The 27,059-nt window shown below is 48.5% G+C and overlaps 1 protein-coding gene across 1 annotated transcript in view; it reads left to right on the top strand.

The window, feature by feature from the left end:
* Positions 1 to 27,059, top strand: part of SCAF4 (SR-related CTD associated factor 4) — an 860,634-nt gene that overhangs the window by 370,528 nt on the left and 463,047 nt on the right. The window contains exon 15 of the mRNA XM_069204042.1: positions 20,767 to 20,957. Coding sequence (XP_069060143.1) covers positions 20,767 to 20,957 — 191 coding nt within the window. The remainder of the gene's footprint in view (positions 1 to 20,766; positions 20,958 to 27,059) is intronic.

Genomic DNA, 27,059 nt, shown 5'->3' on the forward strand with positions numbered 1-27,059 from the left:
GCCAGACCTGGGTTGATTATGTTGACTACTCAGTGAAAACACTGGATGGTTGGGTAACTGGAAATGAAGTGCATAACTATGTTGGGCTTTATAATTTGTTTATGAAAGAACACATTTTAAGTAACTGCTTCAATGAAAAGTTGCATCAGTATCTGGTAGACCTAGGTCCAATTTCTCCCCAAGAATTGGGAAAGAAGGCAGACCACTGGGTCAAGACTAGGGTAACCAACGCTTCCACTGGGGGTGACCAAAAGAAAGGGGTTACAAAGCCTCCCCAGGAGAAAGTGGGTGACACTAGAAACAAAGAAAAAGAGTCCTCTGTAGCACCCCAAAAACCAGAACAGGTGGGTGGGCCCCGAGACACAACCCAAGACAAAGGTGGGTACCAGGGTAAGAACTGGGATGCCACTAAGGCATGGTGCCATAACTGTAGACAGACAGGGCCCCACACCAAGGACACTTCTTGTCCCAAAAACAAACCCCTTAGCAAAATCCCAGGGGTAACCAGTGTAGCCATTGGGGATGACTCCTCAGATGAGGAGGTCTTCATAGCCTTCAACTGGAAAAAGGGCCCAACAGGTAAGTTGGAGATTCCAGAGGGAAGTAGACACTTCCACCACCTACTGGTGAATGGAATCCCAGCCACTGCCCTGAGAGACACTTGTGCCAGTCACACTATTGTGCATGACAGGCTGGTGTTCTCAAACCAGTACATCCCAGGTGAGATGGCCAGAGTAAGAGTTAGCCCAGACAGGGTCACTGATAGGCCTGTGGCTTTTGTGCCCATAGAAGTGGGTGGGACTTTTAGCTGGAGAAGGGTGGTAGTCAGTACAGACCTCCCCCTTGATTGTCTCCTTGGAAATGACTACCCAGAGGTTAGTCAGAGCCCAATACAGGAACTGGTACAGTGCCAGTCCTCTCCCAAGGATTCTGGAGTTCCTGCCTCTGCAGTAAATGCAAGTAGGCCCCAGAAGAAAAAGAAAAGAAAACAGTGTAGGAAGGGTGGACAACCTTTAGCCAAGGTTCCAGCAAACCAAGGAGATTCTGCTCCAGTAGGGGAGAACTCCAAAAGTGGCACTGGTAAAGTCCAACCTGACCCACAAGAAGTCCTGGCTAGTCAGGCAACTGTTAAGCCTGAGTGGGTGGCTCCTCAGCTAACAGAAGAAAGAGTGGAAGAAGGGTGTTTACTACAAGATGTGGTAACCCCCCACTCTAATACAGCAGACTGGCACCCTGAACCCAATGAATCCTGTAACTTAGCCCCTTCCCTTGTAGGTGAAGAGCTAAAGGTGTGGTTCTGGGCACTGATAGCCGTCAGTGGCCTCTGCTGGGTGTTAGCCTTTATGGCTGCAGTATCCTTGGCATGGTGGTCTGACCCCATGCCACATAGCAAGTTAGGCCCCCTGACCCTGTTGGTCATGGTGGGGTTACTCCAGCTCTGAGTAACCTCTTTGGGTAAGCTAGGGGTGACCCTGGCTAAGATAAGATTAGCAGAGGTGGATACCTCTAACCCCAAAATAGAGAGAATGGGTGAAGACATTAAAAGCACAGACAAGAGGCAGTTCAGACTAGGTCCTATCACTGTGGAAGTGGGTCAGTTCCCCAGGGGGAATGACCTAAACAGGAGGATGTAAGGCAGAGTAGGCCCTGCAACAAACCAGCCTATTTCCTCTACTCTTCCTCGCCTGACAGACTAGGAAGACTCTCCCAGCTTTGGCTGAGTCTCCTGGCCTGTGGGCTGGGGGGGGCTTGTGTAAAGAAATGGCTCCCTGTTGCAGTTACCCCCCACTTTTTGCCTGATACTGATGCTGACTTGACTGAGAAGTGTGCTGGGACCCTGCTAACCAGGCCCCAGCACCAGTGTTCTTTCCCCTAAAATGTACCATTGTCTCCACAATTGGCACAACCCTGGCACCCAGGCAAGTCCCTTGTAACTGGTATCCCTGGTACCAAGGGCCCTGATGCCAGGGAAGGTCTCTAAGGGCTGCAGCATGTCTTATGCCACCCTAGAGACCCCTCACTCAGCACAGACACACTGCTTGCCAGCTTGTGTGTGCTGGTGGGGAGAAAATGACTAAGTCGACATGGCACTCCCCTCAGGGTGCCATGCCAACCTCACACTGCCTGTGGCATAGGTAAGTCACCCCTCTAGCAGGCCTTACAGCCCTAAGGCAGGGTGCACTATACCACAGGTGAGGGCATATGTGCATGAGCACTATGCCCCTACAGTGTCTAAGCAAAACCTTAGACATTGTAAGTGCAGGGTAGCCATAAGAGTATATGGGCTGGGAGTCGGTCAAAAACGAACTCCACAGCTCCATAATGGCTACACTGAATACTGGGAAGTTTAGTATCAAACTTCTCAGAATAATAAACCCACACTGATGCCAGTGTTGGATTTATTAAAAAATGCACACAGAGGTCATCTTAGAGATACCCCCTGTATTTTACCCAATTGTTCAGTGCAGGACTGACTGGTCTGTACCAGCCTGCTGCTGAGACGAGTTTCTGACCTCATGCGGTGAGAGCCTTTGTGCTCTCTGAGGACAGAAACAAAGCCTGCTCTGGGTGGAGGTGCTTCACACCTCCCCCTGCAGGAACTGTAACACCTAGCAGTGAGCTTCAAAGGCTCAAGCTTCGTGTTACAATGCCCCAGGGCACTCCAGCTAGTGGAGATGCCCACCCCCTGGACCCAGCCCCCACTTTTGGCGGCAAGTCCAGGAGAGATAATGAGAAAAACAAGGAGGAGTCACTGGCCAGTCAGGACAGCCCCTAAGGTGTCCTGAGCTGAAGTGACTCTAACTTTTAGAAATCCTCCATCTTGCAGATGGAGGATTCCCCCAATAGGATTAGGGATGTGACCCCCTCCCCTTGGGAGGAGGCACAAAGAGGGTGTACTCACCCTCAGGGCTAGTAGCCATTGGCTACTAACCCCCCAGACCTAAACACGCCCTTAGATTTAGTATTTAAGGGCTCCCCTGAACCTAAGAATTTAGATTCCTGAAACTACAAGAAGAAGAGGACTGCTGAGCTGAAAAACCCCTGCAGAGGAAGAACAGAAGACACCAACTGCTTTGGCCCCAGACTTACCGGCCTGTCTCCTGCCTTCCAAAGAAACCTGCTCCAGCGACGCTTTCCAAGGGACCAGCGACCTCTGAATCCCCTGAGGACTGCACTGCTTCACAAAAGACAAGAAACTCCCGAGGACAGCGACACTGCTCCAAAAGAACTGCAACTTTGTTACAGAGGAGCAGATTTAAAGACCCCTGTAACTCCCCGCAAGAAGCGTGAGACTTGCAACACTGCACCCGGCGACCCCGACTCGACTGGTGGAGAACCAACACCTCAGGGAGGACCCTCCGGCGACTCCGAGACCGTGAGTAACCAAAGTTGTCCCCCCTGAGCCCCCACAGCGACGCCTGCAGAGGGAATCCCGAGGCTCCCCCTGACCGCGACTGCCTGAACCTAAAGTCCCGACGGCTGGAAAAGACCCTGCACCCGCAGCCCCCAGCACCTGAAGGAACGGAACTTCTGTGCAGGAGTGACCCCCAGGAGGCCCTCTCCCTTGCCCAGGTGGTGGCTACCCCGAGGAGCCCCCCCCCTTGCCTGCCTGCATCACTGAAGAGACCCCTTGGTCTCCCATAGGAAACTATTGGAAACCCGACGCGTGTTTGCACACTGCACCCGGCCGCCCCCGCGCTGCTGAGGGTGTACTTTCTGTGCTGACTTGTGTCCCCCCCCGGTGCCCTACAAAACCCCCCTGGTCTGCCCTCCGACGACGCGGGTACTTACCTGCTGGCAGACTGGAACCGGGGCACCCCCTTCTCTCCATTGAAGCCTATGCGTTTTGGGCACCTCTTTGACCTTTGCACCTGACCGACCCTGAGCCTGCTGGTGTGATAACTTTGGGGTTGCTCTGAACCCCCAACGGTGGGCTACCTTGGACCAGCAACTGAAACCTGTAAGTGACTTACTTACCTGTTAAAACTAACATTACTTTACCTCCCCCAGGAACTGTGAAAATTGCACTGTGTCCACTTTTAAAACAGCTATTTGTGTTTTATGAGAAAAGTATATATGCTACTGTAATTATTCAAACTTCCTAAAGTACTTACCTGCAATACCTTTCAAATGAGATATTACATGTAAAATTTGAACCTGTGGTTCTTAAAATAAACTAAGAAAAGATATTTTTCTATAACAAAACCTATTGGCTGGATTTGTCTCTGAGTGTGTGTACCTCATTTATTGTCTATGTGTATGTACAACAAATGCTTAACACTACTCCTTGGATAAGCCTACTGCTCGACCACACTACCACAAAATAGAGCATTAGTATTATCTCTTTTTACCACTATTTTACCTCTAAGGGGAACCCTTGGACTCTGTGCATGCTATTCCTTACTTTGAAATAGCTCATACAGAGCCAACTTCCTACATGCAGCGTCTCATGCCAGAACAGATGTACACTGGATAAGTGACATTTTATATATATATATATATATATATATATATATATATATATAAAAATATATATTAATATTCATTTATACATGTATCAATAACTATACATATGGATTAATGTTATACAATGTACTTCATTACTGCTTGTTGTTCTGTTTCAAGCATGTGAATCTTTGAAAGTTCCAATACTGGAGTAAGAAAATAAGTTACTTACCTGTAACTGTAGTTCTCCAGTATTGGAATCTTTCATAGATTCACATGCGACCCTCCCTCCCTCCTCCCCTGGGAAGCTCACCTTCTCCTGTCTTCTTTAGATACTCTTATACTTGTGCTTGAGAAAATCTGAGGGACAGGAGCTCCGCTCAGGAGGGTTCTAGAGGGATGGGAAGCCTGATTGGCTGGGCCTTGCTTTGGACTTTTTGCTCATAATGATGAGGATAGGCTACTAAAGTGAAGTCCTTAGGCCTTTTTTCTTTGCAGTAGCCTGTATGTATAGCTGTTTTGATGTACCGGGGGCTCCCATCTCCACAACGGGGGAGGATTAAAGCATGTGAGTCTATGAAAGATTCCAATACTGGAGAACTACAGTTTCAGGTAAGTAACTTATTTTTTTCTCCTATCTTGAACATTGGCTGTTGAAGACGGGCTCACCCCAGACTAGCGTCTCACACCTCCAGACTACGGTGGATCACCTGCATTCACTGGGGTTCACTATAAACATGCTGAAGTCACAACTGACCCCCCTCTCAGACACGCCATTTCATCTGAGCTGTTCTGGCAGTTTTTGGCTTATCCCTTCAAGAGGCGAGTTCAGGATATTCAGGCTATGATACTGAAGTTTCAGCCTCTATCCTGGATTTTAGTGAGAATGACAGTGAGGCTGCTGGTCCTCATGGCCTCCTGCATCCTGCTTGTGACACATGCCAGGCTCTGCAGTTGGACCTGAAGTTCAATTGAGAGCAGCATCCCAGAATCTCTCCAACATGGTCCAGATCTTGGAGGGAGCTGCACGCGATCTGCAGTGGTGGTTAATGAACCGCGATTGTGCCAGCGGAAGAACCATCTCCATTCCCCAACCAGATCTTACAGTAGTGAGACACATCACTCCTGTTCTGGGGTGGCTGTCTGGGAGAGGTGGAGACCAGAGGCAAAAGCAGGACTCCACATCAACATGTTGGAGCTCCGTGCGATCCGACTGTCATTAAAAGTCTTTCTTTCCTCAATCAAAGAAAAGATGGTGCAGGTGTTCATGGACAAAAACCACCACCATATGGTACTGCACCAAACAGGGTGAGGTGGGGTTGTGGACCCTTTGCCAAGAGGTTCTACGCTTTTGTACTTGGCTGGAACAGCAGGGCATATCCCTGGTGGTTCTGGCAGGCTGTCTTAATGCCAAAACGGACAACCTCAGCTGAAAATGCTTGCCTCCAAGCAGACTGCCTTTCAGGAGGATCTTCAGTCCAGCAGTAGGGGAAGGTACTTAACCCGAACCTGTCCATTCTCTGCCTTCTGACGTGGAGATTGAGCGGTGACAACTTTTTACCTTCTGCTTGAAGTCTGTAACGTAATTGTGGCAGCCAGACATCCCTCCACCAAAACTGTATACACCTGTGGTTGGAAAAAACTTGATGTATGACATGATTCACAGATGAGTCTGTTGACCCTCTTTCTGCCCCTCTTTATGATGTCCTGTTGTTCATTCTTTCCCTTGCCCAGCATGGCTCTGCTTTGTGTACCCTTAAGGGATATTTGCCTGCTATTCCTGTTTTTCTTCATTTTGTTTTTTATTGTTACCTGATCAACCTTGTTTAAGTCCCCTACTGTGCATAGGTTCCTCAAGGGTCTTACTCATGTGTTATCTTGCTCCCCCTTCATTATGCCCCAGTGGGATCTTAATTTGGTTCTGACTTTCTTGATGTGCGCTCCTTTTGAGTCCCTCCACAATTGTCCTCTGAGGCTTCTCACATTGAAAACAGCCTTCCATGTGATGATTACATCTACCCTAGACTGAGTAAGTGACAGGCCTTATCATATCAGCCCCCAGCCACGTACATTTCCATACAGAGTGGTGCATTGCACAGGGGCTTCTTTTCTTCCAAAAGTGGTCATGCCCTTTCATTTAGGCCAGTCCATCACCGTGCCTTCTTTTTATACACTCCCACATTCTTCTAATGAAAAGTAGAGACTCCACCACCTGGACCCGAGCGAACTCTGCGACCAATGCATTAGCATGTGGAGTTCCTGTCCTGGGCATCTGTCAGTTTGAGACGTGGGCATCTCCTCAAATGTTTACCTAAGACTACTGGCTGGTCAGTCGGGTCCGTAGGGATTTGTGTAGGAAAGTGGCACTTTTGGACATGTGCCTCCCCACTTATTGCTCACTGGTACGGAGGTTTTTCAACTGGGGTGCAGTGGTTCCCTTTCAGCCAGTGCTCCTTCCCTAAAATTAGATAAAATGTGTAGAATTGGCACACATTCCTGTACCTCTGTAAGACCCTACTAGGTGGTACCCCTGGTACCTAGGTACTGGAGAGGGACCCTAAGGGCTGCATCATTGATTGTGCCACCCTCCGGGTCACTGCTAAAACAAGTTGCACACTGCTTCTATTGCAATCTGCGTGTCTTGGTGCAGGCCAGGCCCATTGTGTGCCAATGCCCACTCACTGCCTCTAAATATATGTAAGTCGCGCCTAGAGCAGTCTTTGGAGCCCTTAAGACAGGGTGCATTATGTTTGATGTGGGGACATATCTGCGTGAGCAATATGCCCCTGTGATGTCTAGCACAACTACTGGATATTGCAAGTGAAGAGTATGGTATGCTCTGGGCGCACAACATTACACGTTCCCTAGCTACATAATGACTTCACTAAAACCTATGTTCTTTGGTATCAAACACTTTGTCTCAATAAGTTCAGGCTGATGGCGAACCTTGTATTTATTAGGTGCACCCAGAGGGCACCTTAGATGTTCCCCCTGAGCCCTACTAGTCACTTCTTGCACTGGCTACTACCAGCCTGCTACCACAGACCTCTTTCAGAGATTTGTTCGACCCAAGAAGAGGAGGACAAAGAAGAGTTGAAGAAGCGAGAACTGAGGATGACTAGTACAGTTTTTGGTACAACACCCTGCCTGCCTACCTGCTTCTGTCTTGACAGTCGCAACATCTCGACTCGTCCTGCAGCTGTGGGGACTCCAAAAGCCTCTGAGGTTCTCCTGCACTTCGCCAACCCATCAGCATCTACCTTGGAGTGGAAGAGCTGCTTCCTGCAGGCACCAGCTGCAAAGTCCAGTCCACTGATGTGCTGACTACAGGGCCCACAGACACAGCAGCTGTCCAGGAGGTGGTCACTGTGCTTCCAGAGGCCAATCCCGTCTCCCCACCAAATAAGAAGACACCATCACGAGCTGGAGCCGTCCTGCACCAATAACTGGGGCACTGGACCCCTTGCAGCAACCAGTGCTTTTTGAAGTCCAATCCTGATTACAGGAGACCAGCTGTTCAAAGGACACCAGCATTGCTGCGGACATCGTCCAGAGGAGTCCAACAACATTGTTTTGTCCCTCTTCATGCAGGTCCCCCAAAGAATAGTAGGTGCCTTGACACAGGAGCACCAGCCACAAAGACCTGCTGTACCCAAGCTCCCCTGACAAGGTCCACGAAACAGTCCGTGCTCCCAGGACCCCCACAGACCAAGCCTCCTGTTGGGCGCTCCTAGACTTGTCCCCAAGTCCCTCTTTGCAGTCTTTATAGGGGCCCCCCCACCCCCACAACACCTAGGCGAGACTTCAAAGGTAACAAATCTGCAGCTAGATATGGTCTTTACCAGATATAGCGTTACTGAAGACAAGTAACTTGTCCTTTACTTTAGATTGGCCAAAGTCTGGAAAAGCATCTACAAAGCCATCTTCCTTTCATTTTATTTTTTTACAATAACTTTTAATTGTAGTTTAAGTGCACATGTAACAAATGGGTCTTCCCAGTCTGCTGGAAAGCAGGAGTACTCTTGCCATGGGGAATGACTTGCTTCATAGCTCACCAATGCCCTGCTGCTGTAACAGACCACCTTGACTGACTGGGCAGCTGTGATGGGGGACCCCTTCATCTCAGGAGCAGGCTCAGAGGAGGCAACAAAGAGCTTAATGATATCTCTGCCCTGGAGCTGGCTCCATTGATTTTAGCTACGTAGAAGGAAGAGCCTACTCCTTCCGAGACTTCCTACTCCCCTCCTTCCCATTCACAGCCATGCCCCTGATGTAGCCATATTTCCCTTTTTATTCAAACCGCTGAGTGCAGAGGAGTCTTTGACCTCCTGTTTAATTTTCCTCCTAGCCCTTAGGATTCTAGAAAAATAGATGGTTGAAGCTACAGCTGGAATTGCCTGATTCTTGTCAATCGTTATTGAACTTTCTAGTGATCCTTTGGTAGCCACATGATAGATAAATATCTACTGTGATTGGTAAATCACATAATGCAGCCCCCCTATCTTAGCAACATTTAGAGGGACATGTATGGTGATATGGCATTTTGTCTAGCCACTCTGTTTCCACCATATAGCAAGTGAAATCCGAACTTAACCCATGATTGTCCACCAAGCAGGGGCAGTGGTGATGGGACCATGGGTCACCAGCACAACCTCTTGCCTCCATTTTGCATCATCTTGTTTACCTAGAAAAAGTTAATTACTACAATGAGTCTCTCTTTAGTTCCTCAGGCTGGTGGGTCCTTTCAACATTTCTTTGGTTTTTTGACTGGTGCACAGAGCATTTTCTTTAGCACACTCCTCAGGATCGCCAAATCTGAATCACTGCATGCAAAAACCTGAAAGGCTGTTAGGTTTGCCCTAGAGCACAGCCTTGAATTACCTTTGTGAAAACCTCTGAAGATCTCACTTCACTTTTGGCCTGAAGTGTATTTCATGGTTTTAGGGCAGCACTAACGTCTCTCCATAGGATTACATGGGTGAGAGGGCCCCTTAATAAATTAGGATCTGGGTCCTAGCACTTAATACATACAAATTAATTTGAGTTCCTGTTGCAGGCCAGAAGTTGCTGGGCACTTCAGCTTTTCAGTGCTGATATCTGTTTCAAGAGTTAAACGTTATACTTACTGATAAATAAGCTCTATTATTTTTTTTCTAAAATCCAAAGATTTTTGGACCTTGAATAAATTACATGTTATATGTTATATGATATTTAAACTGTTTCTGAGTATCTCACCTCTTTGAATTCGCTTGGGCTGATCTCTCTTACTATTTCCCCTTTGAGGGTCAGTTTCTATGGGGGATATTTAGAATACAAATGGATTATGACTATAGGATATCAGTGGTTATCAGCATTCATTAGGTTGAGAGCGTAAGTTGTTTGACCTGTGTAAGTATTGTGGGCTTTTAACCATACCCATCTGTAAGGAAATGCCTCCTTGGCATGGTTGCCCCCTGACTTTTTGCCTTTGCTGATGCTATGTTTACAATTGAAAGTGTGCTGAGGCCTGCTAACCAGGCCCCAGCACCAGTGTTCTTTCCCTAACCTGTACTTTTGTATCCACAATTGGCAGACCCTGGCATCCAGATAAGTCCCTTGTAACTGGTACTTCTAGTACCAAGGGCCCTGATGCCAAGGAAGGTCTCTAAGGGCTGCAGCATGTCTTATGCCACCCTGGAGACCTCTCACTCAGCACAGACACACTGCTTACCAGCTTGTGTGTGCTAGTGAGGACAAAACGAGTAAGTCGACATGGCACTCCCCTCAGGGTGCCATGCCAGCCTCTCACTGCCTATGCAGTATAGGTAAGACACCCCTCTAGCAGGCCTTACAGCCCTAAGGCAGGGTGCACTATACCATAGGTGAGGGTACCAGTGCATGAGCATGGTACCCCTACAGTGTCTAAACAAAACCTTAGACATTGTAAGTGCAGGGTAGCCATAAGAGTATATGGTCTGGGAGTTTGTCAAACACGAACTCCACAGCACCATAATGGCTACACTGAAAACTGGGAAGTTTGGTATCAAACTTCTCAGCACAATAAATGCACACTGATGCCAGTGTACATTTTATTGTAAAATACACCCCAGAGGGCACCTTAGAGGTGCCCCCTGAAACTTAACCGACTATCTGTGTAGGCTGACTAGTTCCAGCAGCCTGCCACACTAGAGACATGTTGCTGGCCCCATGGGGAGAGTGCCTTTGTCACTCTGAGGCCAGTAACAAAGCCTGCACTGGGTGGAGATGCTAACACCTCCCCCAGGCAGGAGCTGTAACACCTGGCGGTGAGCCTCAAAGGCTCACCCCTTTGTCACAGCCCAGCAGGGCACTCCAGCTTAGTGGAGTTGCCCGCCCCCTCCGGCCACGGCCCCCACTTTTGGCGGCAAGGCTGGAGGGAACAAAGAAAGCAACAAGGAGGAGTCACTGACCAGTCAGGACAGCCCCTAGGGTGTCCTGAGCTGAGGTGACTCTGACTTTTAGAAATCCTCCATCTTGCAGATGGAGGATTCCCCCAATAGGGTTAGGATTGTGACCCCCTCCCCTTGGGAGGAGGCACAAAGAGGGTGTACCCACCCTCAGGGCTAGTAGCCATTGGCTACTAACCCCCCAGACCTAAACACGCCCTTAAATTTAGTATTTAAGGGCTACCCTGAACCCTAGAAATTTAGATTCCTGCAACTACAAGAAGGACTGCCCAGCTGAAAACCCCTGCAGCGGAAGACCAGAAGACGACAACTGCCTTGGCTCCAGAAACTCACCGGCCTGTCTCCTGCCTTCCAAAGATCCTGCTCCAGCGACGCCTTCCAAAGGGACCAGCGACCTCGACATCCTCTGAGGACTGCCCCTGCTTCGAAAAGACAAGAAACTCCCGAGGACAGCGGACCTGCTCCAAGAAAAGCTGCAACTTTGTTCCCAGCAGCTTTAAAGAACCCTGCAAGCTCCCCGCAAGAAGCGTGAGACTTGCAACACTGCACCCGGCGACCCCGACTCGGCTGGTGGCGATCCAACACCTCAGGAGGGACCCCAGGACTACTCTAAGACTGTGAGTACAAAAACCTGTCCCCCCTGAGCCCCCACAGCGCCGCCTGCAGAGGGAATCCCGAGGCTTCCCCTGACCGCGACTCTTTGAATCCTAAGTCCCGACACCTGGGAGAGACCCTGCACCCGCAGCCCCCAGGACCTGAAGGACCGGACTTTCACTGGAGGAGTGACCCCCAGGAGTCCCTCTCCCTTGATCAAGTGGAGGTTTCCCCGAGGAACCCCCCCCTTGCCTGCCTGCAGCGCTGAAGAGATCCCGAGATCTCTCATAGACTAACATTGCGAACCCGACGCCTGTTTCTACACTGCACCCGGCCGCCCCCGCGCCGCTGAGGGTGAAATTTCTGTGTGGGCTTGTGTCCCCCCCGGTGCCCTACAAAACCCCTCTGGTCTGCCCTCCGAAGACGCGGGTACTTACCTGCAAGCAGACCGGAACCGGGGCACCCCCTTCTCTCCATTCTAGCCTATGTGTTTTGGGCACCACTTTGAACTCTGCACCTGACAGGCCCTGAGCTGCTGGTGTGGTGACTTTGGGGTTGCTCTGAACCCCCAACGGTGGGCTACCTTGGACCAAGAACTGAACCCTGTAAGTGTCGTACTTACCTGGTAAAACTAACCAAAACTTACCTCCCCTAGGAACTGTGAAAATTGCACTAAGTGTCCACTTTTAAAACAGCTATTTGTGAATAACTTGAAAAGTATACATGCAATTTTGATGATTTGAAGTTCCTAAAGTACTTACCTGCAATACCTTTCGAATGAGATATTACATGTAGAATTTGAACCTGTGGTTCTTAAAATAAACTAAGAAAAGATATTTTTCTATACAAAAACCTATTGGCTGGATTTGTCTCTGAGTGTGTGTACCTCATTTATTGTCTATGTGTATGTACAACAAATGCTTAACACTACTCCTTGGATAAGCCTACTGCTCGACCACTACCACAAAATAGAGCATTAGTATTATCTATTTTTACCACTATTTTACCTCTAAGGGGAACCCTTGGACTCTGTGCATGCTATTCCTTACTTTGAAATAGCACATACAGAGCCAACTTCCTACATTGGTGGATCAGCGGTGGGGTACAAGACTTTGCATTTGCTGGACTACTCAGCCAATACCTGATCACACGACAAATTCCAAAATTGTCATTAGAAATTCATATTTGCAATTTGAAATTTTTCTAAATTCTTAAAAGTCCTGCTAGGGCCTTGTGTGTTAAGTCCCTGTTTAGCATTGTCTTTTAGAGTTTAAAAGTTTGAAATTAGATTCTAGAAACAGTTTTAGATTCTTTAAAAAATCTTCCAACTCTTAGCAAAATAATGTCTGATACAGAGATGAATGTGGTGGAACTCGACACCACACCTTACCTCCATCTTAAGATGAGGGAGCTAAGGTCTCTCTGTAATATCAAAAAAATAACCATTGGCTCCAGACCTACCAAAATTCAGCTCCAGGAGCTGTTGGCAGAGTTTGAAAAAGCCAACCCCTCTGATGATGACCTCACAGAGGAAGAAATTAGTGACTTGGAGGCCAATGTCCCTCCTCCAGTCCTAAATAGGGAGAACAGGACCCCTCAAGTCCTGTCTCCAACTGTGTTAGTCAGAAATAGTGAGTCCCTCACAGGAGGGTCCCACATTTCTGAAATCACTGAGGATGCTCTCAGTGAAGATGACCTCCTGTTAGCCAGGATGGCCAAAAGATTGGCTTTAGAGAGACAGCTCCTAGCCATAGAAAGGGAAAGACAAGAGATGGGCCTAGGACCCATCAATGGTGGCAGCAATATAAATAGGGTCAGAGATTCTCCTGACATGTTAAAAATCCCCAAAGGGATTGTGACAAAATATGAAGATGGTGATGACATCACCAAATGGTTCACAGCTTTTGAGAGGGCTTGTGTAACCAGAAAAGTGAACAGGTCTCACTGGGGTGCTCTCCTTTGGGAAATGTTCACTGGAAAGTGTAGGGATAGACTCCTCACACTCTCTGGAAAAGATGCAGAATCTTATGACCTCATGAAGGGTACCCTGATTGAGGGCTTTGGATTCTCCACTGAGGAGTACAGGATTAGATTCAGGGGGGCTCAAAAATCCTCGAGCCAGACCTGGGTTGACTTTGTTGACTACTCAGTGAAAACACTAGATGGTTGGATTCAAGGCAGTGGTGTAAGTAATTATGATGGGCTGTACAATTTATTTGTGAAAGAACACCTGTTAAGTAATTGTTTCAATGATAAACTGCATCAGCATCTGGTAGACCTAGGACCAATTTCTCCCCAAGAATTGGGAAAGAAGGCGGACCATTGGGTCAAGACAAGGGTGTCCAAGACTTCAACAGGGGGTGACCAAAAGAAAGGGGTCACAAAGCCTCCCCAGGGGAAGGGTGATGAGACAGCCAAAACTAAAAATAGTAAAGAGTCTTCTACAGGCCCCCAAAAACCTGCACAGGAGGGTGGGCCCAGAGCCTCTTCACAAAACAATGGGTACAAGGGTAAAAACTTTGATCCCAAAAAGGCCTGGTGTCATAGCTGTAAACAGCATGGACACCAAACTGGAGACAAGGCCTGTCCCAAGAAAGGTTCCACTCCAAACTCCCATCCAGGTAACACTGGTATGGCTAGTCTCCAAGTGGGATCAACAGTGTGCCCAGAGCAAATCAGGGTCCACCCTGAAGCTATTCTAGTTTCTGAGGGTGGGGTGGATTTAGCCACACTAGCTGTCTGGCCGCCTAACATGCAAAAATACAGACAGCAACTCTTAATTAATGGGACTAGAATAGAGGGCCTGAGGGATACAGGTGCCAGTGTCACCATGGTGACAGAGAAACTGGTTTCCCCTGGCCAATACCTGACTGGAAAAACTTACACAGTCACCAACGCTGACAATCAGAGAAAAGTACATCCCATGGCAATGGTTACTTTAGAATGGGGAGGGGTCAATGGCCTGAAACAGGTGGTGGTCTCCTCAAATATCCCAGTGGACTGTCTGCTTGGAAATGACCTGGAGTCCTCAGCATGGGCTGAGGTAGAACTAAAAACCCATGCAGCAATGCTGGGTATCCCTGAACTGGTGTGTGTGAAAACAAGAGCACAATGCAAGGCACAGGGTGAACAAGTAGAGCTGGAGTCTGGAAGAATGGCCCAGCCTACCAAGAGAACAGGAAAGTCAGTTGGGAAACCAACTACAACACAGCAAAAGAAAGGGAACCTCTCTTCTCAGGAAGAAGTTCTGCCCTCTGAGGGAACTGAGCCTTTGGAGCTTGAACCTTATCAGGTTGAGCTCTTAGGACCAGGGGGACCCTCAAGGGAGGAGCTGTGTAAGGGACAAGAAACCTGTCCCTCTCTTGAAGGCCTTAGGCAGCAAGCTGCTGAAGAGTCCAAAGGCAAGAAAAATGGAACGCATAGGGTCTATTGGGAAGATGGACTCCTGTACACTGAGGCCAGAGACCCCAAACCTGGTGCCACTAGGAGAGTGGTAGTGCCTCAGCTGTTCAGGAAGTTCATCCTAACATTGGCCCATGACATTCCCCTTGCTGGACATTTGGGACAAACCAAGACGTGGGAGAGGTTAGTCAACCACTTCTACTGGCCCAATATGTCCAACATGGTTAAGGAGTTTTGCCTCTCCTGCCCCACCTGTCAAGCCAGTGGTAAGACAGGTGGACATCCAAAGGCCCCCCTCATTCCACTTCCAGTGGTGGGGGTTCCCTTTGAAAGAGTGGGTGTGGACATAGTTGGTCCACTGGAACCTCCCACAGCCTCAGGAAATATGTATATCCTGGTAGTAGTGGATCATGCTACCAGGTATCCTGAAGCTATTCCCCTTAGGTCGACTACTGCCCCTGCAGTAGCCAAGGCCCTCATTGGTATCTTTACCAGAGTGGGTTTCCCTAAGGAGGTGGTGTCTGACAGAGGTACCAACTTCATGTCAGCATACCTAAAGCACATGTGGAATGAGTGTGGGGTGACTTATAAATTCACTACACCATACCATCCACAAACTAATGGCTTAGTTGAGAGATTCAACAAGACATTAAAGGGCATGATCATGGGGCTCCCAGAAAAACTCAAAAGGAGATGGGATGTCCTCTTGCCATGCCTGCTTTTCGCTTACAGAGAGGTGCCACAGAAGGGAGTAGGATTCTCACCCTTTGAACTTCTGTTTGGTCATCCTGTAAGGGGACCACTTGCCCTTGTTAAAGAAGGCTGGGAGAGACCTCTCCATGAGCCTAAACAGGACATAGTGGACTATGTACTTGGCCTTCGCTCTAGAATGGCAGAGTACATGGAAAAGGCAACCAAAAACCTTGAGGCCAGCCAACAGCTCCAGAAGTTTTGGTATGACCAAAAGGCTGCACTGGTTGAGTTCCAACCAGGGCAGAAAGTCTGGGTTCTGGAGCCTGTGGCTCCCAGGGCACTCCAGGACAAATGGAGTGGCCCTTACCCAGTGCTAGAAAGGAAGAGTCAGGTCACCTACCTGGTGGACCTGGGCACAAGCAGGAGCCCCAAGAGGGTGATCCATGTGAACCGCCTTAAGCTCTTCCATGACAGGGCTGATGTGAATCTGTTGATGGTAACAGATGAGGATCAGGAGGCAGAGAGTGAACCTCTCCCTGATCTTCTGTCATCAGACCCAAAAGATGGCACAGTAGATGGGGTGTTCTACTCAGACACCCTCTCTGGCCAACAGCAAGCTGATTGTAGGAGAGTCCTACAACAGTTTCCTGAACTCTTCTCCTTAACCCCTGGTCAGACACACCTGTGTACCCATGATGTGGACACAGGAGACAGCATGCCTGTCAAGAACAAAATCTTTAGACAGTCTGACCATGTTAAGGAAAGCATCAAGGTGGAAGTCCACAAGATGCTGGAATTGGGAGTAATTGAGCGCTCTGACAGCCCCTGGGCTAGCCCAGTGGTCCTAGTCCCCAAACCTCACACCAAAGATGGAAAGAAAGAGATGAGGTTTTGTGTGGACTACAGAGGGCTCAATTCTGTCACCAAGACAGATGCTCATCCAATTCCAAGAGCTGATGAGCTCATAGACAAATTAGGTGCTGCCAAATTCTTAAGTACCTTTGACTTGACAGCAGGGTACTGGCAAATAAAAATGGCACCTGGAGCAAAAGGGAAAACAGCATTCTCCACACCTGATGGGCATTATCAGTTTACTGTTATGCCCTTTGGTTTAAAGAATGCCCCTGCCACCTTCCAAAGGTTGGTGAATCAAGTCCTTGCTGGCTTGGAGTCCTTTAGCACAGCTTATCTTGATGATATTGCTGTCTTTAGCTCCACCTGGCAGGATCACCTGGTCCACCTGAAGAAGGTTTTGAAGGCTCTGCAATCTGCAGGCCTCTCTATCAAGGCATCCAAATGCCAGATAGGGCAGGGAACTGTGGTTTACTTGGGCCACCTTGTAGGTGGAGGCCAAGTTCAGCCACTCCAACCCAAGATCCAGACTATTCTGGACTGGGTAGCTCCAAAAACCCAGACTCAAGTCAGGGCATTCCTTGGCTTGACTGGGTATTACAGGAGGTTTGTGAAGGGATATGGATCCATTGTGACAGCCCTCACTGAACTCACCTCCAAGAAAATGCCCAAGAAAGTGAACTGGACTGTGGAATGCCAACAGGCCTTTGACACCCTGAAACAAGCAATGTGCTCAGCACCAGTTCTAAAAGCTCCAGATTATTCTAAGCAGTTCATTGTGCAGACTGATGCCTCTGAACATGGGATAGGGGCAGTTTTGTCCCAAACAAATGATGATGGCCTTGACCAGCCTGTTGCTTTCATTAGCAGGAGGTTACTCCCCAGGGAGCAGCGTTGGAGTGCCATTGAGAGGGAGGCCTTTGCTGTGGTTTGGTCCCTGAAGAAGCTGAGACCATACCTCTTTGGGACTCACTTCCTAGTTCAAACTGACCACAGACCTCTCAAATGGCTGATGCAAATGAAAGGTGGAAATCCTAAACTGTTGAGGTGGTCCATCTCCCTACAGGGAATGGACTTTATAGTGGAACACAGACCTGGGACTGCCCATGCCAATGCAGATGGCCTTTCCAGGTTCTTCCACTTAGAAAATGAAGACTCTCTTGGGAAAGGTTAGTCTCATCCTCTTTCGTTTGGGGGGGGGTTGTGTAAGGAAATGCCTCCTTGGCATGGTTGCCCCCTGACTTTTTGCCTTTGCTGATGCTATGTTTACAATTGAAAGTGTGCTGAGGCCTGCTAACCAGGCCCCAGCACCAGTGTTCTTTCCCTAACCTGTACTTTTGTATCCACAATTGGCAGACCCTGGCATCCAGATAAGTCCCTTGTAACTGGTACTTCTAGTACCAAGGGCCCTGATGCCAAGGAAGGTCTCTAAGGGCTGCAGCATGTCTTATGCCACCCTGGAGACCTCTCACTCAGCACAGACACACTGCTTACCAGCTTGTGTGTGCTAGTGAGGACAAAACGAGTAAGTCGACATGGCACTCCCCTCAGGGTGCCATGCCAGCCTCTCACTGCCTATGCAGTATAGGTAAGACACCCCTCTAGCAGGCCTTACAGCCCTAAGGCAGGGTGCACTATACCATAGGTGAGGGTACCAGTGCATGAGCATGGTACCCCTACAGTGTCTAAACAAAACCTTAGACATTGTAAGTGCAGGGTAGCCATAAGAGTATATGGTCTGGGAGTTTGTCAAACACGAACTCCACAGCACCATAATGGCTACACTGAAAACTGGGAAGTTTGGTATCAAACTTCTCAGCACAATAAATGCACACTGATGCCAGTGTACATTTTATTGTAAAATACACCCCAGAGGGCACCTTAGAGGTGCCCCCTGAAACTTAACCGACTATCTGTGTAGGCTGACTAGTTCCAGCAGCCTGCCACACTAGAGACATGTTGCTGGCCCCATGGGGAGAGTGCCTTTGTCACTCTGAGGCCAGTAACAAAGCCTGCACTGGGTGGAGATGCTAACACCTCCCCCAGGCAGGAGCTGTAACACCTGGCGGTGAGCCTCAAAGGCTCACCCCTTTGTCACAGCCCAGCAGGGCACTCCAGCTTAGTGGAGTTGCCCGCCCCCTCCGGCCACGGCCCCCACTTTTGGCGGCAAGGCTGGAGGGAACAAAGAAAGCAACAAGGAGGAGTCACTGACCAGTCAGGACAGCCCCTAGGGTGTCCTGAGCTGAGGTGACTCTGACTTTTAGAAATCCTCCATCTTGCAGATGGAGGATTCCCCCAATAGGGTTAGGATTGTGACCCCCTCCCCTTGGGAGGAGGCACAAAGAGGGTGTACCCACCCTCAGGGCTAGTAGCCATTGGCTACTAACCCCCCAGACCTAAACACGCCCTTAAATTTAGTATTTAAGGGCTACCCTGAACCCTAGAAATTTAGATTCCTGCAACTACAAGAAGAAGAACTGCCCAGCTGAAAACCCCTGCAGCGGAAGACCAGAAGACGACAACTGCCTTGGCTCCAGAAACTCACCGGCCTGTCTCCTGCCTTCCAAAGATCCTGCTCCAGCGACGCCTTCCAAAGGGACCAGCGACCTCGACATCCTCTGAGGACTGCCCCTGCTTCGAAAAGACAAGAAACTCCCGAGGACAGCGGACCTGCTCCAAGAAAAGCTGGAACTTTGTTCCCAGCAGCTTTAAAGAACCCTGCAAGCTCCCCGCAAGAAGCGTGAGACTTGCAACACTGCACCCGGCGACCCCGACTCGGCTGGTGGCGATCCAACACCTCAGGAGGGACCCCAGGACTACTCTAAGACTGTGAGTACAAAAACCTGTCCCCCCTGAGCCCCCACAGCGCCGCCTGCAGAGGGAATCCCGAGGCTTCCCCTGACCGCGACTCTTTGAATCCTAAGTCCCGACACCTGGGAGAGACCCTGCACCCGCAGCCCCCAGGACCTGAAGGACCGGACTTTCACTGGAGGAGTGACCCCCAGGAGTCCCTCTCCCTTGATCAAGTGGAGGTTTCCCCGAGGAACCCCCCCCTTGCCTGCCTGCAGCGCTGAAGAGATCCCGAGATCTCTCATAGACTAACATTGCGAACCCGATGCCTGTTTCTACACTGCACCCGGCCGCCCCCGCGCCGCTGAGGGTGAAATTTCTGTGTGGGCTTGTGTCCCCCCCGGTGCCCTACAAAACCCCTCTGGTCTGCCCTCCGAAGACGCGGGTACTTACCTGCAAGCAGACCGGAACCGGGGCACCCCCTTCTCTCCATTCTAGCCTATGTGTTTTGGGCACCACTTTGAACTCTGCACCTGACAGGCCCTGAGCTGCTGGTGTGGTGACTTTGGGGTTGCTCTGAACCCCCAACGGTGGGCTACCTTGGACCAAGAACTGAACCCTGTAAGTGTCGTACTTACCTGGTAAAACTAACCAAAACTTACCTCCCCTAGGAACTGTGAAAATTGCACTAAGTGTCCACTTTTAAAACAGCTATTTGTGAATAACTTGAAAAGTATACATGCAATTTTGATGATTTGAAGTTCCTAAAGTACTTACCTGCAATACCTTTCGAATGAGATATTACATGTAGAATTTGAACCTGTGGTTCTTAAAATAAACTAAGAAAAGATATTTTTCTATACAAAAACCTATTGGCTGGATTTGTCTCTGAGTGTGTGTACCTCATTTATTGTCTATGTGTATGTACAACAAATGCTTAACACTACTCCTTGGATAAGCCTACTGCTCGACCACACTACCACAAAATAGAGCATTAGTATTATCTATTTTTACCACTATTTTACCTCTAAGGGGAACCCTTGGACTCTGTGCATGCTATTCCTTACTTTGAAATAGCACATACAGAGCCAACTTCCTACACCATCACTTTCACTCATTCGTGGGCTTGCCTTTCAAAAATCCTTTATTATCATCTGTAAAAGCTTTCCATGTGACCCTCTTTGGGGAGGTTTTGTTACCTCCTTGCAGACTGACCCTGCTACATGGATAATTGCATGATTGGCAAAATGTTTGACTGTGACCAAACTTCTTTTTCCTTTTGTGTCTCTCCTTTGTGCTCATGACGGACATGGCGCTTTGAAACGGCTTGCTCATGTCAACTGTTTTCCTTTTCATTTTCAATTTGTGACAAATTCCAGTTAGGAATTTACAATGCCAATAGCTCTAACTGGACCAAATGTGAGACCAATTGCATTGCAAATGCTTGTTTTTACATTTACTAGGATCTGACTTCCCTGCAACTCTAAGAAAAGTCCTCACTGTAACGTTTCCTATTTTACGATATTTTGCTATTTTATTTCTTTTTTTAAATTTTATATTGTAGATCACCTAAAAGAAGACGTTCACGCTCTGGATCTCGATCAAGGAGGTCACGCCATAGAAGATCTCGTTCACGATCCCGTGATCGGCGGCGTCATTCTCCAAGATCCCGATCACAAGGAAGGCGTGAACGAGATAGAGATAGAGAACGTAGGCAGAAAGGTCTGCTTAGTATTAAACCAGAAACCCTTAGTGGTAAGTCAATATTATTTTCCCATGTCACCAATGGTCTCCGTATTTATGAATATTGAAGTTGATGAAATTGACTAACTTGTCTAATTTTCTAGGTGCTTGATTTACTAGTAATGTGTTATCAAATAATACGAAACATAACATTGATCATTACTGTTAAATAGTAACTGGCATTTATTGAACAGAGCTGAAATTAAAGGTTTTGACAGGGGATACTAAAAGTAATTAACGCACCAAGTTATTAATTTTGCTGCTTTTATTACTTTATTCTGCTTCTGGCCCACTGCCTTCCTCTCAGGATGTGATAGGGCTTCTGTTTCTTGTCACATGATCCACCTAGCTAGATTTTTCCATACCCATGCTCTCTAACCTCCCCTCCTGTGGCATTCAGCTTCGGTGGAATGGTTTAGGACAGCTTCATGCAGCTTTTTTTTATAGTTCGGCCTTGCACCGTAGCCCCTGTTTTTATCCCTTATCAAATCCCTTAACTCTCCCCGACCACCTCCCTTTTCATCACCGCTGTCTAACCATATCCTTTCATAGTAGTACCTATTGATGTCTTATCTTTTCAGTTCCTTAATGTCACCAAAATCCAGTGGTTACATCATCGTTTCTGGATGCACCCATAGACCAGGTCCCTGATTGTCTTTGGTCTACTTGGAATTTGCCTTTCACTGCTTCTGGTTGGTGATATAAATGGCTTACTTGAATGGATTCCTCAGACAAGTTTAATTTATTTTGGATGGTGTCTGTGCTGTATATTGATGAATCCCGTTGACTTATGATGTCTTTGAAGTCTTTGTTACCTTGGGTCATTCCTGCACTGCTTCTGAGTGGACTTATTAAACAGTGTTTGGAGCTTTGCTACTTTAGATAACCTGCGTGCACAGCTGTTCTGTGTAGCATTGTGTAGCATTAGATTCAGAATAATGCAAAAGATGTGCTTTTGGTTCATGGTGACTTGATACCTCCATGAAACCCACAGTGCACCAGGACTCCACCTCATGTTGCTTTTTTCACCATCTTTTTCATACATGCTATCAATGACTTCAACAGCTGGGCATCACAAGAAATGTTAACATTTAAGGATCGGAAAAAAGGATTTGCTCAAAGCAAATAATTCTACAGATAGAAGAATCTAGAACTTGTTCGAACTTAGGAACTAGGGGCCTGGGTCATGAAAGAATGACTTCTGTTAGAAGAAAAAGTTACTTTCAGAGACTACAGATGCCTCATGTAGGAAGTTGGCTCTGTATGCACTATTTCAAAGTAAGGAATAGTATGCACAGAGTCCAAGGGTTCCCCTTAGAGGTAAGATAGTGGCAAAAAGAGATAATACTAATGCTCTATTTTGTGGTAGTGTGGTCGAGCAGTAGGCTTATCAAAGGAGTAGTGTTAAGCATTTGTTGTACATACACACAGGCAATAAATGAGGAACACACACTCAGAGACAAATCCAGGCCAATAGGTTTTGTTATAGAAAAATATCTTTTCTTAGTTTATTTTAAGAACCACAGGTTCAAATTTTACATGTAATATCTCATTTGAAAGGTATTGCAGGTAAGTACTTCAGGAACTTTAAATCATTACATTAGCATGTATACTTTTTAAATAAAACACAATAAGCTGTTTTAAAAGTGGACACTTGGTGCAATTTTCACAGTTCCTGGGGGAGGTAAGTTTTTGTTAGTTTTCACAGGTAAGAAAGTCACTTACAGGTTTCAGTTTTTGGTCCAAGGTAGCCCACCGTTGGGGGTTCAGTTCAGAGCAACCCCAAAGTTACCACACCAGCAGCTCAGGGCCGGTCAGGTGCAGAGGTCAAAGAGGAGCCCAAAACGCATAGGTTGCAATGGAGAGAAGGGGGTGCCCTGGTTCCGGTCTGCCAGCAGGTAAGTACCCGCGTCTTCGGAGGGCAGACCAGGGGGGTTTTGTAGGGCACTGGGGGGGACACAAGTTCACACAAAAAGTACACCCTCAGCGGCACTGGGGCGGCCGGGTGCAGTGTAGAAACAAGCGTCGGGTTTTCAATGGTTCCCTATGAGAGATCAAGGGATCTCTTCAGCGTTGCAGGCAGGCAAGGGGGGAGCTCCTCGGGGTAGCCACCACCTGGGCAAGGGAGAGGGCCTCCTGGGGGTCACTCCTGCACAGGAGTTCCGTTTCTTTAGGTGCTGGGGGCTGCGGGTGCAGAGTCTTTTCCAGCCGTCGGGAAAGGGAGTTCAGGCAGTCGAGGTCAGGGGGAGCCTCGGGATTCCCTCTGCAGGCGTCGCTGTGGGGGCTCAAGGGGGACAACTTTGGTTACTCACGGACTCAGAGTCGCCGGAGGGTCCTCCCTGAGGTGTTGGTTCTCCACCAGTCGAGTCGGGGTCGCCGGGTGCAGTGTTGCAAGTCTCACGCTTCTTGCGGGGAGTTGCAGGGGTCTTTAAATCTGCTCCTTGTAACAAAGTTGCAGTTCTTTTGGAGCAGTGCCGCTGTCCTCAGGAGTTTCTTGGTCTCTTGGAAGTAGGGCAGTCCTCAGAGGATTCAGAGGTCGCTGGTCCTGGAGAAAGCGTCGCTGGAGCAGGGTTCTTTAGAAGGCAGGAGACAGGCCGGTAGGACTGGGGCCAAAGCAGTTGGTGTCTTCTTTCTTCTTCTGCAGGGGTTTTCAGCTCAGCAGTCTTCTTCTTCGGTAAGTTGCAGGAATCTAATTTTCTAGGGTTCAGGGTAGCCCTTAAATACTACTTTTAAGGGCGTGTTTAGGTCTGGGGGGTTAGTAGCCAATGGCTACTAGCCCTGAGGGTGGGTACACCCTCTTTGTGCCTCCTCCCAAGGGGAGGGGGTCACATTCCTATCCCTATTGGGGGAATCCTCCTTCTACAAGATGGAGGATTTCTGAAAGTCAGAGTCACCTCAGCTCAGGACACCTTAGGGGCTGTCCTGACTGGCCAGTGACTCCTTGTTTTTCTCATTATCTCTCCTGGACTTGCCGCCAAAAGTGGGGGCTGTGTCCAGGGGGCGGGCATCTCCACTAGCTGGAGTGCCCTGGGGCATTGTAACACGAAGCTTGAGCCTTTGAAGCTCACTGCTAGGTGTTACAGTTCCTGCAGGGAGGAGGTGTGAAGCACCTCCACCCAGAGCAGGCTTTGTTTCTGTCCTCAGAGAGCACAAAGGCTCTCACCGCATGAGGTCAGACACTCGTCTCTCAGCAGCAGGCTGGCACAGACCAGTCAGTCCTGCACTGAACAATTGGGTAAAATACAGGGGGTATCTCTAAGATGCCCTCTGTGTGCATTTTTTAATAAATCCAACACTGGCATCAGTGTGGGTTTATTATTCTGAGAAGTTTGATACCAAACTTCCCAGTATTCAGTGTAGCCATTATGGAGCTGTGGAGTTCGTTTTTGACAGACTCCCAGACCATATTCTCTTATGGCTACCCTGCACTTACAATGTCTAAGGTTTTGCTTAGACACTGTAGGGGCATAGTGCTCATGCACTGGTGCCCTCGCCTATGGTATAGTGCACCCTGCCTTAGGGCTGTAAGGCCTACTAGAGGGGTGACTTATCTATACTGCATAGGCAGTGTGAGGTTGGCATGGCACCCTGAGGGGAGTGCCATGTCGACTTACTCGTTTTGTTCTCATCAGCACACACAAGCTGGCAAGCAGTGTGTCTGTGCTGAGTGAGGGGTCCCCAGGGTGGCATAAGATATGCTGCAGCCCTTAGAGACCTTCCCTGGCATCAGGGCCCTTGGTACCAGGGGTACCAGTTACAAGGGACTTACCTGGATGCCAGGGTGTGCCAATTGTGGAAACAATGGTACTTTTTAGGTGAAAGAACACTGGTGCTGGGGCCTGGTTAGCAGGGTCCCAGCACACTTCTCAGTCAAGTCAGCATCAGTATCAGGCAAAAAGTGGGGGGTAACTGCAACAGGGAGCCATTTCTTTACACCTCACCCATCTTCCTTCCTGTTCTGTGGAATGGACTCAAACAGTCCAACATTAAGATCCCAATGTAGAGAACTGCACCCTGGCAAATTTTTATTTCTATGAGTTCTGGGTCCAACAGCAATAGAGATCAGAAATAAACTGTCAGCAAATCATGGAGGTGGTACAGATATAGTGGTACCTGATATCACATCTTGAGAGGGACATCTGACGTGGAGCCACATGATGCCACCTATTTACTCGCAAGGGAATTCCTGTTAAAAGATCTCTGGATCCAGTCCGCCTCCTGTGGATATTCAGAAGGTATGGAATTTGCTGTTAGTCTCTGCCAGAAAAGGTGTTACCAAAGGTAACTTCCTCATTCCCAAGTTGAATGGTTCCCTCCTCTTCCACAAGCTGGTACCAGATTCACTCTTAAATTTATGACACACTTGGGGAGCACATGTCAAACTCATCTTACAAGAGGTACTTACAACTCTCCTAAATATGCCTTGCAAGATTGAGGCTAGATGGTAGTTTGGATATTGCAACACATAAAACCAAGCTGGACACTTATTTCAACACTCCACATGTGATCACATTCTCCTAGCATGCCCGTTCAGCATACGTAGGCAAATTATGTCACCCTTTCTTTCCACACATGGCAAACCAGGCATGTCACATCACTACAAAAACTTGGGTGGTGGTTTGGGGGTTTTGCAGGGGGGTAGGGGGGGGGGGAGAAGAGTGGTGTGCGTACTTCCATGATATTTCAAAGAGGTGGTTCCCCAACACTATGGAGAAATCAACCACTGTAGGAAACCAGGCTTTTTGCAGGTTGGTCCCATCCCCTTTTCACCCCCCCCCCCTTACATTAGTGTATGTTGGTTTTTGACTCCGGTGCACTGGGGCCCGGCTAACCAGGTGTCCGTTTTCTTTCCTCTAATTGTGCCTAAGTGGCAATGACCTTTGCACCCCTGTAAATCCCTAGTAAATTATACCCCTGGTACCTAGGGCATGGGTACTAAAGAAGGTCCTTACGGGCTGCAGCATGCGTTGTGCCACCCTAAGGGACCCTTAACAACACACATGCAAGCAGCTGCCATTGCAGGCTGTGTGACGTGCAGACAAAAGTGAAAACACAACATGGCACATGTGCCATGCCTGCAGACACTCCGTGCAATATATGTAAGTCACACCCACAGCAGGCCTTACATCCCTAAGGCAGGGTGCATTATACTACATTTGTGGATATATCTGCATGAGTAGTTATGCCCTTGTGATGCCCAAGTCAATTCTTAAGACATTATAAGTGATCAGGAAAGCCATCTTAGGGTGTGCACTGGGCAAAGGTCAAAACAAGTTATCCAGCTACATAATGACTTCAGTGTAACCTGTGGTGTTTGGTATCAAGCACCTTGTATTAATAAACCCACACCTTCCAATGATGGAGTTAATACATGCACCCATAGGGTAACTTAGAGGTACCCCCGGAAACCTATTAGTCTTCTAGTGTGCTGGTTGACAGGTACAGTCCAGCCTGCCACCACAGACCAGTTTCTGACCCCCTGCAGCTGAGAGCCCACGATCTCAGTGGCCAGAAACAATGCCTGCTGGGGAGGAAGATGATCACACCTCCAGCAGGATGACTAGTGATTTAGTATTCCAAGGCCAGAGACTTCAAAGTCCCTGCCACCTTTGATGTACGACCAGACACCCCCGAGACTTACAGGATGTCACCTCTGTCCTGAGGCCCATTTGGTACCAGGACCGGGGGGAAATTACTATGCTATGCTATTACTATGCTGGCGTACACCCAGTTCAGACACACCCCGAAGGTGCGCTGACCGATGTGCCCCACACTAGGAAAAGTACTCCATCTTAGTGGTGACAATTAGGAGCTCTGAGACGGGTTATAACCACTCCCCACTGGAGGTGGTTATATAGGGAGTGTAGTGACCTCAAGGGGAAGTAGTCCATTGGTACTACCCATCACTTCGTGTAACACCCATGAATCTAGTATTTAGGGGAGCCCCTGACACCAGAAAGGCAGATTCTACCAGCCTAAAAAGTAGGACCCAGAAGAGCCTTGTAAAGCAAGAACTGAGGAGCAGCAACTGACTTGACCCTAACCCCGTCAGCCTGCCTGCAATCCTCCACAGTTGTGCCAAAGCTGACTCTTCTTGCAGCTGCTCTGCCTCCA

This window comes from Pleurodeles waltl, chromosome 8, assembly GCF_031143425.1.
Source record: "Pleurodeles waltl isolate 20211129_DDA chromosome 8, aPleWal1.hap1.20221129, whole genome shotgun sequence".
Taxonomy (NCBI): domain Eukaryota; kingdom Metazoa; phylum Chordata; class Amphibia; order Caudata; family Salamandridae; genus Pleurodeles; species Pleurodeles waltl.